This window comes from Athene noctua, chromosome 2 (assembly GCF_965140245.1).
Source record: "Athene noctua chromosome 2, bAthNoc1.hap1.1, whole genome shotgun sequence".
Taxonomy (NCBI): domain Eukaryota; kingdom Metazoa; phylum Chordata; class Aves; order Strigiformes; family Strigidae; genus Athene; species Athene noctua.
In genome coordinates, this window is record NC_134038.1 from 76246633 (window position 1) to 76264496 (window position 17864).

Sequence of the window (17864 nt, forward strand, 5' to 3'; positions counted from 1 at the left end):
CTCTCAAAGGTTGTTAACTAGTGACAAATTCACAGCTTGTATTGTCTTTTTTTCTTCCATATTAAAACTGAGGTAAATTTTGTAGCAACTGTTTTTTCTCATGCTAATGGCAAATGTCTTCTTCCCTGCAGTAAAGCTGTGATGGATCTGTTGGTTGATTTGTGCAGCCAGTATCGCTTAAATCCATCCCAACATAGTCTTGAACTGAAGTCTTTGGGAACTCATCAACCTCTGAGTTACAAGCCAAACACTTTGATAGGAGCACTGGATGTACAGACAGTACTTCTGAAAGAGAAGGTTCCTGAGGAGAAGACAAAGAGACCTCTGCCAAGGGTCCCTGAGGTCGGTACACTGTAGGGCTAAAGTGTTGCCACGAACATTCATTTTATTCCTGTGGTTTCAAGCAGTTCTTCCAATCTTTGCATCTTCAAACCAGATGGGAAAGGCTTGAGATTGACTATAACCTGCTTTCTAGCTTAACTGATTTGCTTGCAGACTGGCAGGTGCCAATCTGGACTCCAGCATTTAGACAACATTTTATGTTGTATGTGGTTGGATAGATGAAAATCTGTTCTTATAAAGATCCTTGATTGAAGACCGAGGTGGTTGAAATTTGCAGTAGTGGCTGAAATGAGGGCTGTGGGGTTATGTGGAAGTAGGTAGCGTTTTGGTGGTATTTTGTTTGCCATCTTTATTGCAGATATGGGAGAAGACTGATCGTTAATAAATGTATTTCACAGTATACTGAAGATTCAGAAGTAACCATTTTCCAAATAGGTTTGCTGAAATTTTTATTACCCTGAATCAGTATAGCTAATTACAGTCATGAATTTCAGAGTGGTACTTGTAAACATTCACAAATTATGTCTGCCTCCAATTCCTTTTCCTTATTTGTCTGTTCTTGTGAATGTTTTCTTACAAACAGGGCAGTTCGGAGATTTTTTTTTAAATCACTTTTAATAATTTTGGAATAGAATGCGTGTGCGATAAGTTTGCCTAGGAGGAGTCGTCAAGATAAAATGGAAGTCCACAGTGTTTCTCATTGTAAGAGAGCCTAGCCATCACAGAGGGAGGGCTGAGAGTTTGTGTTTCTTTCTGCAGAAGTCTGTGAGGCTGGTAGTGAACTACCTGAAGACACAGAAGGCTGTGGTTCGTGTTAGTCCAGAGGTGCCTCTCCACAGTATCATCCCAGCTATTTGTGAGAAGTGTGAAGTCAGTCAAGAGCATGTTGTTCTTCTGCGAGATGGCATCACTGGAGAGGAGCTGGAGCTTACCAAGTCCTTGGAGGAGCTGGGGATAAAGGAGCTGTATGCCTGGGACAGAAAAAGAGGTGAGCTAAAACTGAAAGCAGTCGCTGCAGGGTTAGATGATGTGCCAACAATATTATGGGCAACTTAACATTTGTGCTCTTGTTCCTTCGGGGCCTGGCTGAAACAGCAGAGTGACATCTCAGTCCAGAGATCAGCGTGGGTTTGTTCAGTGGGCCGTGCCCAGAGCGGCAGCCAGTACAGCAGCGTGCCCAGCCATCCTTGGCTGCTCTCGGGCCCTGTGCCAGGCTGGGCTGGCCCCTGGCAGAGTGCAGGTTGGCCTGGGGCAGGGCAAAAGGAGGAGCTTTCCTACCTCCTGGAGCTGCTGTTAGTACAGGTGCGTGCAACACAGGGGCCTCATCCAGGCAGAGCCTGTCACCAACCTGTGCTGTGGGTTGGAGAGAAAGAAAGAAGAGACATGCCATAGTCATGGCAGCTGTGAAAGCTGAGAGGCAGAGGCGACAGACCAGGGCTTATGAGAAAGAGACTGTGGAGAGGTTCACAGACAGTTTCTCCAAAGAGCGAAGCTATTGATGGTTTAGTGAAGAGGAGCTAAGAGGTATTTGTATTTAAAATTTTGTTCTCTTGTTTATTCACCCTCACTTTCTGTTCTTATAGATGATACTGTAGCGGCAGCTTCTTAGGCTTGCGTTTTTATCAGCCTGATTGTGTATTCAAATAGCGTAATTATGCAATGTGCTTTAAAATATACCTGCTTTAAAAATAAAAGCACTACTTCCTTTGAGGCCGGGAGGGGATATTCATTAAAATTGTCTCCTGCAGATTGTCTCAATCAGTATCACTTCCAGCACAATAAATGTCCTTATTTATTGTTTAGATAACGTCAGTCTTTTAAGTGCTGAGCAGCAGGCTTATTTTTTATTTATATAGTTATTTATTTATGTTGACATTCTGTCTCTTCTTTCAAACTCCTTTGGTAAGTGACAGTTCTACCTCTGTGTGAGTCAAATTTCAATGAGTTTAGACTTTTAAGTACACTAAATATCTCTTTTTCCTTTGAATTGTTAGGATGCTCAAAAAAGTGGCTGACAACACGTCATAACTCAATTGCGTGTTTGTGTGGTTTTTTAAGACATGTTTACTGTAATTAAGCTAACCATTTTTGAGCAACATATTGAACATGCAGAGTATTCAACAGGATTTATTCAGCGTACTTCAGGGACAATTTATAGAGCAATTAGCCTAAGCTTTCCTTAAACTCTTTTTCCTTCAAAATGAAAGTGATGGTGTATGTACTGGTGTAATATTGGTCCTCAAATCCAGTTGTAGCCTTTACAGTCAAAACCAGGACTTTACTTCAGGGCTAGGTTTATAGCAGCAAGTTATGTAACACTTTATAGTATGCTGTGCTCTACGTCAGCATTTTTAAAATATTTTATTACTTTTTAACGTTTCAGGATAACTTTCATTATGATAAAATCCCCCTGATTCTGTGTCTATTTCAGCCTTTATTACCTCCCTCTTGCTCTGCACCATGGTGTCTGATGAGGAAACCGGTAAATACACATAAAATTTACAAAAGGTTTCCTTTGTTCCAGCAAATTCCTTCTTCTGTGTTCTCGTTTGTAATCTCCAGGAGGAATAATCCCATTGGTTTCAGTAGCAGTTGGTCTATGAATTGTGCATTCAGCAGATGTCCAGTCTGTTTTGTTATCAGAACCAACAGATTTTGAAAACACATTCCCACTAACAAGTAAGGCATCAGAGGTGCTGAAAGCACAGACTGTGCTTGTAAGAACAGGTTCTAGAAAACCTCTGTGCTCATCACTCCTTCCCTGAAACAGAAATACCAAGTGCTAAAGGATTATTAAAAGACAAGCTCTGCTGCCACCTGCTTACTTAATTCGATGTAGCAGTCGAAGCAGCTTCACGAGTGAATTGGGAATTAATAAAAACACAGCTAAACTGCTTCTAGTAGCAGCTCTGCATGTCTGTTGTTGGTCAACATTTTTTTTCTGAAATGCTTACGACAACAAGTACTAGGAATAATTAATGAATATTGTGGTTTACGAGGCAATATTAGAACTTTAATATGTCTTCTCTTGTCCTTTCATTGCCTGCCTTTTCCAGTTCCTCCATCAAAAACTCAGTCTGAACCTTCTCTGAACTATAGAGGTACTGTACAATGCTGCTGAGGGAAAACCATCTTTCCCTTCACACTATGTTTAATGTGGGTTTGGTAGATGGATCTTTAAGAACGTCTCATAAAATGCTGTAGAGAAACAATCTGTCTTGTCTTTTGCAAGTGTTGTTCACATGTCTGTGCTTTTGGTCAGAACAAACACACTTGTGGGCATATTGCTTCTTCAGTAATTGCCATAAAAATGCCAGCAACTAACAAATCCTGTCATTTAAGTGTTCTGTGGTATGATATGTTTTTGTACAGATTCCAAGCATTTTCAGGTTTCCTAAAGCATGATTAGCTGAATTTCAGAAATACTAACATTTCAGAGTTCTCTTGCATTCAGAATTTATTTAGTAGCAAAGACAGAATATTTTGAGATCTGTGACATCTTCCACTGATTTCAATTTACATGCAATGAAACTTTTTAATATCAAACCTATGTATACACGTTGGATAACTCTGAATAGATTCTGACTTCTGAATTGCTACGGGGGATGGGGTTTGATTAGTTACATTGGTGGTTCTGCACCCAGTTAAACAGAAAACATGTGTATTTAGCATATCTTTTTCCCCCACTGAGTCTGTTATAATACATTGCTTAAATTAATTATCCTCAAGAAAGGTACAGTTGATTTCTAACTGACTTTCCATTACTAGTAAACACAACATAACCAAAATAAAGCTGTGGAGAACTTTCAATTTTCAGGAAGGAAGGAAGTCTACCTCCAGTAGCTGATAGCCATCGAGCAAATCTTAGCTCATGGCCTATTGTCTCTTGACTTCACTATGCCAGTACTTTTCCCCCTAATTTTATTATTATTTTATTATTATTTTTATTTTTATATTTTATTTAATAATTAATAAAAAATTAAAATATTTTTATTATTTATTATTCTTTTATTACTTGCTGTGGCTTCCTCTTATATAGAGCATAATATTAGAGAGTATCTACTGTATATATTTAAGAAAAATTGATACAGATTTATAAAGATTCCTTGCTGGTTTGAGATGATAAGCTGTGTTTAAAATACTAATTTGTTATTATTATACAACGTTTAATGGTAATGTTGATGATGAACTGTTACTGACCTAGTTTATGCTAGACTTTTATCATTATTGTTCATAGTTGAAGACTATGTGAGTAAGGGAAGCATGATCCACATACAGCTGCAGCCCAGCTCCAAGCAGAAAACCAGCAGTTTCTGGTGAATGAGCATAGGCAGCACTTAGTATTTGAGAAAAGTATTAATTTATTACTGTATTTTTTTGCAGTAGAGTTGCAACCTTTCTTAAGGATAGTTTCTCCCTGTTTTTCTATGGGTTCATCATCTTTTCTGTTGTGCTTTGAACTACTGTATGCAATTAACACCTTCTAACAAATGACATATTGTTGATATGTGTGACCTGTGTGAAAATCATGTGCTTTGTGTGAAATGCAAGTTAGTTTACAGGAATTCTAGGATAAGGGTTCTTTTTGTGAAGTAAACCTTTATTTTGTTTCAACAAACAAGTCATTTTGCATTTGCTTCTTAATTGTCATTAAACAAATAAAGTGGTTATTTACAAGAGAAAGCAATTTTTCTCTGTACATTAAAATTTCTGTGTGCTAGTGGGATACTCTGACGTGCTTGGAACCAGGAAGAAATCTTTATAGCATTATATACCATTAAAAAAGTGGGAGAGCTTTACAGTCTGTATACTGAATGTCAAACCAATAGTTGTAATGCATGACCTTATTGCTTTGCTCATCCAGCTTGGCTGGTGTGGGGGAGATTGAAGAGAGACTAAATGGTCTGAGAATTCATACAGTTTCTTAGCTGGTTCGAGGAGAACTTGAATGTTTGAGCTCTTACAGCCTGAAATGCATATAGACTCCCCTCTTTGCCCACCTGAAGTAAAAACACCAAGATGAGAAAAGATGAGCACAACCAGCTGTTTTAAGTTCTAAGGAGAGCTCTTTTTCCGAGTGAAAAGTCTTTTTCCTCTTCATGGAGCTTTATCTAAATTGACATCGAGTCTCTCCATTAACTTCACTGTGTTAAGTTAGGCCTGTGAATTGTTAAAGATACTCCCCATCATTTTTTTTTAAAGTCTTTATTTTATTTTATTTTTTTAGTATTGTGGTACTCCATGAGTTTTAACTGAGACATTCAGCAAGTATTTCTGAAGGCTAAGAAACTTGCTCATGTTTTGTCTTTTAATAAAGATAACTAAATTGTGATTGAAAACTTACTGCAGTTTATTGAATTATTCCATTTGCCTCCATCAGATTTTGGAACAAACTCAGAACAAATAAAAGTTTGATAAAAAAATAAAGTGCAGTATCTGGCAGTTACTTAGATAATTAAGTTTGTAACATCTCCAGCTCATAAAAATACAGCATTAATCCAGAATGCTTAAAAATAGCGATCTTCTGAATTGTAAAAATGTAAAAAATATTCCATTATAATTGTTTCAGAACCAAGTCGAAAGGCTTCAGTAAGCAATGATGCAATAGAAAAAGAAAAGACAAGACTTCTGGGATTGTTTAAAGCTGATAGAAGAAGCAGCAAGGTAAGTGTTTAACAGTGTACTACCTCACTAAAAAGAATTGTTTTATTTCCAGGTGTATTATGTCTGTGAGTGGTGGTGTGCATTTGAAGATTTTTGTCTTTTCCTTCTTTTCCTTCTTTTCCTTCCAGGAGTAATCCGTTAGCAGGTGCGTAAACTGTGTTTAGTAAGTGCAGCCTGATGGAGATATCAGCTGCTTATTGAAAGGGTCAGGCATATTGACCATTTACTTATTTATTTTTCTAAAATGCTGTGGGTTCAGTAGATGTTGACAAAGGGCAGTAGTCTCAAGCAATTTATGTCCACTTATTAGTAGTGCTCAGATTAGAAAATGCATTTATGAAAGAACTCATGTAATATAAAACAATTAAGATATCAAGCAGAAGTTTCTTATTAACTCTTCTGTACATGGGTGATAATCTGGTTTAAAGTATTTATATCTTTAGGAAGTTCTGTGCAGTCATGCTATTGCCATTTCCAAGTCTGTAAAACCAATGAATCAGGTGTAGAAGAAATAGCTTGCATTATTAAACTGAAGGATCAATATCTTCTGGGGTGCATATTAGGCATTTTTAACTTTGTCTTTAATCTTGGGTTGAAAAATTTAAAAAATAAATTTTCTATAAAATAATTTTCTTCCATTGAGATGCCTTTATGAAAAATCTGTTTCTCATCACAGAAATAAAATACAGAAAAACTTTCTAATTTGGGAACATAATAAAATATTCGGCTTTTAGCTTCATACTTTTTGTATCCTTCACTATAAATATCAGCGTCAACTGGTTTTGTTTGTAAAGTATTTAATACTCTAGGATGTCAGAATAAAAAGGAAACTTTCTTTCATCTAGTTTAAAAAGCCCTCCAAGGCTTTTGCAGTGAAATCCTAAAATGTGTGTCTGATTAACTGGTTCTAAGAAACATAGGCTTGTTAATGGATCAGTGTTTCACTTACCCTTCCAGTCTTCTCAGTCATGTATTTAAAACTGTGAAGGCTTTCCAAAATCTTTATTAGTTCTCTTCCCTTTTGATTATGATCAAATTTGGAGTGCTTTTGCCAGGGAATAGCTTCCTTTATGGACACTGGGAATTACCGTGTTGAAAAATATGATCTGTCATGGATGCTGAACTATTCTTAACATCTTATAAAGGACGCATGAAAAGTGCATTTTAGAAGATAGAAGGTCAGTCACTTTCAGAGTATTTATCCTCCATAAGAAAATATTTCCCATTTAGAAGGGAACAAAAACATAACTAGAGCAGTAATGCTGTATCTGCCTGGAAGAATCGATTAAACAAGGAAGCTCAGCTTCAGCCTCTAGAGCGCGCTGTGGGGCTGTAGCTCTTCTGGGAGAACCACATATATTACAGCACGCAGTTTCTGCGTTATAGTTTGTCCTCTGATTCCATTTTCCTGAACATTGGTATGAAGTGTGTGTGCTCTTAGAATTCTAACTCCTGAAGCAGCTCAGATTTAACTTGTAAAATATTTATGCTTGCAACCTTAGAAAAAGTTTCTATGAAGCATAGCAATTCTGTGGTTACTGCAGTGGGTTTCTCACAGCTGAGTTTGGGATGAGTGTCCCAAGATTGCAAACTCCTGTCTTTTTTCTATTCTCTTCCTCATTCATGCTAATCAAAGATACTCTGAGGATTTTCAAAATGCAAATTTTAATAGATGCGAAGGATATTGAGAATTAGTTATAAGTGACAAGTAGTATTTGACCTGAGAAAAAATAGGAGCTGTACAAACAAGTATGAGAAACAGCTTCTAAATCTGAGGTAACAGTGTAAGTCTTTCTTTCTGCTAGTTCTGACAAATTAATTGACTTTGTAATTTCTTTATTGGATTCCTACTTTCAAATGACAAATACTCTGTAGGAAAAGCAGCTCAATCGATCACTTTTAATTCAGCAAGGAAGTCATTGCTGCCTTTTCAATAAAAACCTCTAGGAGTTTGAACCCAAGTAGATGGAAGAATTACTGAAAACTGAAGAACAGCAGAGCAGACAGGAGCAAACAGGTGTTAACTAGCCATAATACATCTGGCTTGGTATTGTGGAAGATTTCTAGCCAAAACAGCGGTGAAACTGCTGAACAGCGTTAGCAGAATGTGGGCAAATTGTTATTTTAAGAAAGGATTTTGTAGGTTTATGAAGGGATTATATGATGGGATGTCCTGTGATTTCAGGTACTGGTATTAAAGGCCCAGAGTTCCTAAACTCTGCTCTTTACAGTTATTCTCACATTTGTACTCCTCTGCAAGACTAAACTTGGTTCTGCTTATTTGTTTTAATTTTTTGTTTGTTTGCATTATGATTTGCAGTGATGCTGTGTGTGAATGTGTGTATGTAGTTATGCATAGTCTGTGTTTTAGAACTATTTGTTAGCAAGTACTGCCCAAAGTCTTGCACAGTAGTAGCACTGCAGAGTTGTAGGCATTTACAAGGGGAAGGAAATTTCTTTTGCAAGGAAAGAAGAGTATTAGCCTGTGTTGCAGACTGTCCTGGATCAGGTGTCACTGCACGCTACAGGCCTACGCTCAGATTTCCATGCCCACACACATTCTTTCTCAGCTAGCTCACTGAAAGCCGTAATAGTGGTATGACAATACACTAGATCTATTTTTTTTGAAAAAAACCACTTTCTCCTGTATTAAAAACACTGTGACGTAGAATGAAAGCAGATTCTTATTCTCATGGCTGATACAAATTTGTTGAAAGTATTTCTTTGGTTAACTTTGTACTGGCAGGCTTAATGCCAGATCAGGTATCATCTTGTTCTCTCCATTCTAATTTTATGCTGGATCAGTTACCCTCTGTTCTCCTGCAGCTGACATAAAAACATAAAGGTGGCATGAACTCCGTATCTTTTTGATATGAAATGTAGTCATGTGCCTGGGGCTAAATCCAGATCAAATTGGCACTGCTAAGCAATCCAGTAGAGCAGAGGTCCTGTGCAGACAGTCATGGGATCTAGGTTTAAGTAGGGTATATGCTAGTGCACAGAAGCACTCCTGTTGTTGACAAGTCACAGGGAAGAAGTTCTCTGCTTGTTCCTCTGTGTCTGTGGGTTAAGCAGACTTGAAACAGAGTTGCCTACTACCTGTTTTCCTCCTTGCCCAAGAATTGTTCTGTGTCTTTGTATTCTTGTTCTTAAATCTTTCTGCTAATAGATTTCTTAGGACCTTGCCTAAGAGAAATTTTGCAGACTACTACAAAGTTTCTCAGCAATCGGGTCCAGCACTACTGAGACAGTTTGTCTTTGTTCTGTGATGAGGTTTGATGCTTTGCTCTGCTATGTTTTTGCTGTTTTGTTTCATTTGCTGCTGCTGTGTAGGATACTTGTTTGTGTTACAGACAGAAGAACACTTGAGGATGAACAGAGATTGTTGTGAGGAGGATGTTTTTAGTTCTACATCTACAAGTGAAGGAAGCTTGGATGTAAGTACTAACATGGCTTGCAGATGCTATTGCCTTCCTATTAGATCCTGCAATTTGAATAACCAGAAACCACTGCTATTCCTGATGCTTAGCCAAGTAGAAGTAGAAATAGCTTACTTCTTAGCAGACTTAGATATGTGAGTGCATAGTTTGTGTATCTTGATGAAGTTAAAATGCAACGCGCTGTCTTCAAATAAAACTTGCTAGCTTCACTATAAATAAAGTTTGTTTCCAAGTTAAATTCTAAGCAGTTGTGAGTAGAAAGTGTTTTAACCAATGACATAGTTGTTGTGATTGTAAGACAGTGATAGTACCACATGATACAAGAGTATGTTTGCCTTATCAGTGACATTTAGAGGGAGTTTTTTTCTTAATGAAACCACACCTCACATTTTTATCCCTTTACATGACTTCTGCAGCATGGCAGCATTCCATTTGTTTCATAAGTAGCTTGAGGATGGAGGCTACTTTTATTTTAAACACTGGAAATAAGAGAAAGGATTTTTGTGAAGTACTTCTGTAGGTTTTGGGGTACTAAAATCCTGTGAACTACATTTAGAAAGGTTTTTAAATACCTGACAGAATACTAAATTATGAGGATTTAGGTATCTATTTAGGAAGTGTGAATCCTAAATATTTTTGTAAGGCTGTTCTGGTGGATTAGTAATCATAATAAATGGCATGTCTTTTTGTTACCATATTATCAAAACCTGGAGAAGACTTTGTTCATGACAGAATAGAAACCTGAAACTGGAGGTTCAGCTCTGAATCTCCCTTTCAGAAACAGGTATTTGGAAAAAGAGTACTAATCCACAAAATGTACAGCTCACTAGCCACAGAGAAGGATGACAGAAAATTGTGGAAAAAAAGGAGAAAACAAATCCCATATAAAAAGGATAAAATAAAAGAACTCAGAAGGGAGAAATAGATGGAGAAGTGATTGACTGTGAAGTTAAAAAAAAACTGTCTCTGCAAATCTGTGAAGACTTCACAATGAAAGAATACTGAAATAGGAATGCTGCTTATGACACTAAAAATACGGGTAACGTTTAAAGATGAATGTTTTAGTGAGAGCGCTGTATTTAATATAAAGTCCTAGTAGAGGATGATGTAGGCAATTGAAATACACTAGGTAAAAGTGTAGAAAAACCATCACAAACTGCCAAAATAAAATAATCATGTGGTTCGTATTCACTGCCATTATAAATTAATCTCAATATCTTGATACCCAAGTACTAGAAGAGAAGGGGAAGGAAGAGGAGGGATTCCAAGTGAGTATATAAAGGTTGTTCAGATGCTCTGAACTGTCTTTTACACTAGTGTGTGGTGCTTTCCTCTGAAGAGAGACATCTCTTGATTTATTTTTGTAGGGAATCTTACAGGGCAAATCATGAATGAAGATTGGGTTTTTTTTCCTTTGACATTGATAAAAAAAGTTTTCAAAACTTATCTTGAACATGTAACTGTCTTCTAAAGACACAGGTGATAGGGAGCAAAGGGATCTTGGAGAGGTAAAAAGTGTTTTCTTTTTATTCAGTTACATGAACATGTTAGGGATATAATTTTTTTTCCCTTTCCTCTTAAGACCAATTAATCTTCGAGAACAGTGTAGCCAGTGTTCACTGTTTACATTTTTCACTTCTTGCTTGACACCTGCATTTCTATGAGCACCAATCCTGCTAAGACATTAGTATATATTTAAGTGACAGTATTGATGTAGTTCCATTTAATTTGGTACTCTTCTGTTAAAGCTTGCAGATGTAAAAAAATAAGTATAACAGATACATGCAGCAGCACAGAAGGTCAATCCTTTGAACAGGCTAGATGGACTTCAAGAAGAAGGTCAACAATTGTGACGTCTTCAAAATTCTAAACTACTATGAACTTAGCATAGACAGTTGGCATAGATAACCTGTATTAACTTAAGATAAAATTTAAGTGGACATGCCAATGAAAGCACTTTGTAATCTTAAAAATTCCGCTTAGCAGTTCCTTATGGACTAGACTTTCAGACCCTTGATCATTTTGGGTAATTTTTTATTCCGCTCAAAAGATATCCTCACGTATTTACTTCAGTGGAACTGAGTATCCTTATTCAAAACAAGTGGTATCTCACATAGCCATATATGTGAAATAGACATTTAGAGAGAATTATATAGAAGTTTAACTGATCTAAGATAGGATATTTGGCAAAATGTCATCCAGTAGAGCCTTCCTCTTTTGCAATACCCTCAGGCCTACTTTCTGTTACTGTTTTGGGTCATCTGAAAGAATTCTGCATTTGCTGTGCAGGAATCAAAGCCAAAGTTTCAGATTTATTTCTGAAAGGAAAATAGTTTTCCATTGCCTTCAGCACAGTGCCAGGAGATACACTGGCTGGATCAGGAAAGTTTTTCTTGCCTATAAGGAAATAGGCAACTCATGAAGTATTACTGAGGTAGGTGCATAAACTTCAGTATGCTTAGTTTAAATCCTTTTCTCACTATTATGTATTGGTGATTTGCACTGGATTGTAGAAAAAGTAATTATTTTATTCTGAGTATTGATTGGGGTTTTTTTGAAAATTGAGCAATGTGAAAGAATGGAATAAAGGTGTAAGAAATAAGAGATCCTTAGTATTTATTCAAGCACAAGTTATATATGATTTTTAACCACCAAACCATTCTCAGTGCTATATTTATCTAATTATTATTGGAATTATTAATGCCTCTAAAAATACTCTGGATTGTTGACGAGGAAGAGATTTTCAAAGTCAAGATGGGAAAGTAACACATTATGCTTGAGGTGAAAGGACATTTGTTCACAGTATCAGCAAAAATAAAAGTGAAAAAGAAGAATTTGTTAACACCTTAGAGAGTGTAAAAACGCAAGAAAAGAATTCTCCATGACAGTCTTCAGAGTGCAGCAGTTCATTATACCACACGTCAATAATGGATCAGAAATCTAATGGTGAATTGCAAATGAAACAGAAATCTTTTCCCTTAATCTGTTCCAGTTTTGTGCTAAGCAGATGAGCTTTATATCCGGGTTAACTTTTCACAAATTAAATGCCATTGAAATGCATTTTCAAGATGTGTATAAATACAACATACAAATAAAGCAGCTGGAAGTTGCAGCACAGTTAACCATATTCCACTTTTTGTGTGCCGAAGGCAGACAGTCAGAGCTGGAATTCAGAACAGTGGGGAAAAAAAGAGAATCTAAGTCATCTCTGCCGCTTGGTGTCACTGTCCTCAAATAAACAGTTGATCAAGATGAAACCCGATACTTGGAATGTTAAGGACTAAAATTAGCTGGTTTTATTTTTGGGGCCTTCGTGTTTTCATAAATCAACAGCAAAAAAACACGTCTCAAGTGCTGAACGACATGTAGCTCTGATGTGGACTTTGTTTATGTAATAAATCAGCTTGGGAAGAAAATATTTAGAAGTACAGCCAGGGACACTTATCAGAGGACTTGAAACTTCAGCACAAAGTCTTATCACACAAGGTTTCTCTAGTTCAAACAGCGCTTCAGCAGAGCAATGTTACAGGATTTTCATCGGGACCATTTTTAAAAAAATCTACTCTTCAGCGTGTGTCTGAATATGGGTGTTACTCATAACAGAATCAATGAACCTAAATGAAGCAGATACTCCAGTAGTTCCCTACTTAATAAATCTGTCATGGCTATTATCATATAGTTCATGAACAAAACTATCAGGGAATAAAAAAAAGTCATTTCAAATTCCAAACGTAGATACGTTTAGGGGCTGTGTATGGGGGTTTTTTATTTCATAGTACCTGTATAATTGCAAGATCATGTTACAGAAAAAAAATACTGTGCTAATGTTTGAAAAAAGTCAGCATGACTTTTGGTGCATTAGTAAACTTGGCAGTAATTTCTTAAATTATGGGAACAGCTATTTTCCCTATAAAAGCTTTAAAAAAATATATTATTTACCTTTTCAGGGCCTTGTTTGCTCTTAATGTACTCTAACTTTTATGCCCTCATTGATGGCAGGAGTTATATCATTCGTGATATGCTTTCCCAGTTCAGAAATGGTTAGAAAGAAGGATCAAGTACAGTTATGCAAAAGCAACTAGAAATGTGATTTCTCTTCAGTTATGGCAGGTCCCAGGTGATCAGTTAATACCATCTACTGTCAAGGATTTCACCTCACGTGGTCAGGTACTATTTAGGGCGGTAGGAATGAGAATACTGCCCATGTCATCCAAATGGAAGTTAACAGCCGTCTACTTTTAATACTTCCTTGTGTCTGACAGTCACATTCACTTTAAATTCCTGTTTTCATATTCTTGCTTCTTGGTCTCCTGGCAGTGCTTAGGATGATGTTGGTTAAGGGTCAAATCCTGGGATAGTTCTGTGGCATTTTATACAGTTAGAGCAATCTATGTACACTGTCAAAGGTGTAGGTTGTGATCTGTCCTTGAAACAATTTTGCTTAATGTGGTTTGGTTTGCAAAACATAGAACTCAACAAACTGAGTATGGAGAGTTGTGTAAATGCTGCAGCAGACTGGTCTGTTCCCCCTCAGTCTTTTGTTACAGGGTGCCTGTAAGTCAATAGTTAGATGCCAGAGGATAACACTAGGGAAGATACACTATAGTTATGATTTCATTTGTGCAACTGTTTAGATGATTAGAAGAAAAACATTTATTAAGCACCAGGTATCTCAGGTTAAGGTTCAATATCACGGTAGAGTTAGATTTATTTTGATATCTTGTGATACTCTCTAAAAAAAAAAATCATTTTATTGTTAACTTTCCTTAGTAAGAAAAGAGGTTTGCCAGAGATATCAGGCTTGTGACTGACATTCAGAGAATTCCAATAGGTAGCAAAGATGACGGCGATCAACTTTCTTTCTCCTTGTCTACTGAGGGTAGGACAAGAAGTGATGCGTTTTATATGGAGCAATGAAAATTTAACTTGGATATTAGAGGGGAAAAAAATATGACTCCATGGAGGTTTCACAAGGGACCAGATTATTAAAGAGAATGTGAAATCTGTATCATCACCTAATCTGTAAAACCTCCAAAAATGTCTAGAGGATGAGCTACACATACTTGATTCTGTCTTGAAACAGAGGGATAGATTAGGTGGATTGTGGAGGTGCCTTTTGGCCAGATTATGGCTGCTGAAGAGATGCAGCTGTATCCACCTCCGTCTGTGGTGTGGATATTAGCTGCCTTTGTTCATGTGAATCATAGATACTTTTACATAATATAATATCTTTAGATTTTTTCTTACAGTATTTGATAGCAGAAGGCAAGAGCTTGAAACAGTGTCTGCCTGCCACCAGACTTCAAGCTCTTGCTGCAAAGCATGGTATTTGCTAGACCTCTTCAAAAAAAAGGTCCTTGGAGCTAGTGGGGGAAAAAAAAAATCACCTCAGAACCTGCTGAACTACTCTGGCTCAGAAAAAAAATAGCCTGAGACAGACACCTGGAAGTGAAAGTCTCAGCAGCTATGGTTAAAGCATGGCAAAGTTACAAGCTATTAAAAACAGCATCTGGTGAAAAGCAAGTGAGTTGACCCCTGTTCTGCCTGTGCTGCTTAGCTTGTACTACCACAGGATTGCCAACTTCATGCATTCAGAAATTGCTCATCAGCTCTTGTTCTCACCACACAAGTGGCTTAATATCATGAGATTTGAAAACAAATAATTTAGGGTGAACTTCCCTCCATTTGGCTTCTGGGCGTTAGGTTTGTAGAGGTCACATTTCTGAACATTTTTTTGCGACCATGAAGGTTTTATTAAAAACAAAAGATTAGGTAGTCGTTGGTTGCCAGAACCTGCACCTTTACATAAAACTGCATAATTCAGAGTAAAATCATCACGACGCAGTGCATTTGAGTTGTTGATTTTAAAAAGGCAGCTTGGACACTTCTTTTGAAAGAAATAGTCTCAAGAAACATCCTGGGATGAACAGAGAGAAATGGATCAAGTTGAATTGAAAGGATTTGAGTAGGGCCATATCTACAAAAGCAACTGTGCACAACTATGCCTGGAAGTACCTTTTTAAATACTCAACAGAGTGGGCTTCTGTTGGACGCTAAATCTAAGCATTCCAGAGCTAGATTTCCCAAGTTTTGAAGCCACTGAGATCTGCACAGCAGGAGTTGTATGTTGAACTCTGCCCATCCTCTGTGTCTGCTACCTGCCTCTGCTCAAGATTGAAAGCTTGAGCCAGCTGCTAGATTTAGGTATTTAAGGCTTTTATACTCTAAAAGCTTAACACTACCACTGTTAGACAAAATGTGAGAACTAAGTTCGGTTCTCTTTTCTGCCTTTAGAGATACCAGCCAATCTTCTATCTCTCTCAGGACCATTATTGAGAGTATTATTTCCTTCTTTGCAAAGAAAACCAAAATACTTGCTGGGCTAGAGACTGCCTGGAACAAAGCTGTAAGGTATTCTTGATGTGGGAAGCACCCTTTTGTAAAAATATTCAGTGACTCAGAAAGAGAGCCAGAGCAAGCTTAACTATTCAGACCAGTAACGAAATAACTTAAGTGCGGTGGCAGCTCAGGGTTCCAGTGCCGGCACCAGAGATGTTTTTCTATGTTTTGTGCTACACAAATGTTAAATCCAGCAAATAAGTAACCACTGAAGCTAGAACTGGACAAGCCAAGTGGCTGTTGCTCCCTGCCTGGATGAGTGCCCTGATCTCAGTCTCTTTCTAGCTAAACTCATATTCATGTCCTTGAACAGAGAATAATCTCACTCTGCTTACGGGAGGGGGAAGTTTGTTTTTTCTTGACTAGAAGAAGGTTTTGCACCTGGGTTTACCATATTCTTACTGAATCATTGAATTTGGGGCAGGGGGAAGGACAAGACAGGAGAGAAATGCCATAGCTTCCTCCTCTAGCAGTTATGGTTTTTGTGGAGCCAGGTTTCTTACTTGTGCTTTAAGCACACCTATGAGATCAAGCCCCTTGACTGATGAAGATGGAGAGATTTACCAATTTCATGGGTTTCTCTGCAGTTTTCCCACTCAGCATGCTCAGAAGCAGAATTCAGGCACCCAAATGGGAGTAAGCAAATCAGAAGCGTATGCGTCAGGCTTATTGAAGGGAGCACACAAAGTGGTGTGAGTTAGGGAGGCCCAACCTGACAGGAGCACTGTAAGTTAGGCTAGTGTGAGGCAATTCAACTTCAAGACCTGCGCTGCATGGCATCATTTTCTATACTGTGGATGTACCCAGTCGGTCTGGCGTAAGTTGGCTCAGATATCTCCCTCGGATGTTTAATTAAGACCTAGTGACACACCCTTAACCACCCAAATCCTTTCATGTCTGATTCATCTTTTGTTACTGATTTCACTGAAAAGTTCTGAAGTTAACTCACTGGAAAAAATAGAATAAAGCAGCAGCTAATAAGACCAATGGCTTTTAATTTGCATTAATAAAAGGACATTAAAAAAAAAAAAACAAAGACAAACTTAAATTCAGTTTGAGATTTTTCTAGTGACATCTCAACCGCTCAGGCTTTACTTCCTTGATATTTAATATTACCAGAGCCCCTTAATAGTGTATAATAGCCTTGTAATTCATATTCGGTCATAATTCATTCAGCATATTGTTCTTGGTGAAACTGGCAAGCATGCCGTGGTGTGGAAAATGCCACCTTTAAAGAAAAGTTTATCCCAGGATCAGGCTTTTCTTCAATTGGATAAGCAACGGTGTAGTTTCTTAAAAAAGTCTTTCACGTATTTCTGTGTACATAAGTTTTGGATGGTCTGGGAATGAGTTGGAGTTATGAATTCCACTGAAGCGTACATTTCTGTTTGATTTAACGATGGATATCCAAAATATTTCTTGTAAAGCTTTCCAAATGTAACTACTGTAGTAAAAGGATTAGTGTGTATTTATGCCAATGCCCTTTACCAGGTGAAATCAGAAACAGCTAATTGTATGTCATTGACTCCGTATTTCTAATATACAATGGATTTTTTTTTCAGGCAGCAACACCTATTTTTGTAGTAGCATAATCAGAATCATGTGCAACCATAGATTTATTATATGTCTAAAATATCCTATTAGCATATGTAGATAAATTTTAGATACAGTGAAGATTTTTCAACACTGCTTGAAGTATAATTTATTTTCTTTTGCAAACAATTTCTGAGGCATGAGTGCTAATAGGATTTGGTTCTTTTCCAGCCTCTTCTGTGGACAGTGAAGACTCGATTTCATTAAAAGTAGTGGCAAACAATAACATTTCTTTTAATTAGATGATCTCATGATTTCCACACATATTTGTTCTGTGCATTATTGTTCGTTGGCAAAACTGAGCTGCTTGGTAGCGTGTGAAACCATATGTCTCAATAACATCTTATGGCAGGTGAGGGAGGATTTGCAAAACAACATTTGCTGACAGGACACAATGTATTTTACTTTGATGGGGAAGTTTTCCTA

General features: G+C 37.3%; 1 protein-coding gene across 14 annotated transcripts in view; it reads left to right on the forward strand.

The window, feature by feature from the left end:
• Positions 1 to 17864, forward strand: part of COBL (cordon-bleu WH2 repeat protein) — a 211658-nt gene that overhangs the window by 102772 nt on the left and 91022 nt on the right. For 9 of the 14 annotated variants that reach the window (XM_074899454.1, XM_074899450.1, XM_074899448.1 and 6 more), the window contains 5 exons: positions 132 to 342; positions 1102 to 1330; positions 3399 to 3443; positions 5912 to 6006; positions 9360 to 9443. In XM_074899454.1, the coding sequence (XP_074755555.1) occupies positions 132 to 342; positions 1102 to 1330; positions 3399 to 3443; positions 5912 to 6006; positions 9360 to 9443 (664 nt within the window). Of the gene's footprint in view, positions 1 to 131; positions 343 to 1101; positions 1331 to 3398; positions 3444 to 5911; positions 6007 to 9029; positions 9280 to 9359; positions 9444 to 17864 lie in introns of those variants that run through there. The other 5 variants (XM_074899456.1, XM_074899462.1, XM_074899455.1 and 2 more) reach the window with 4 other exon arrangements.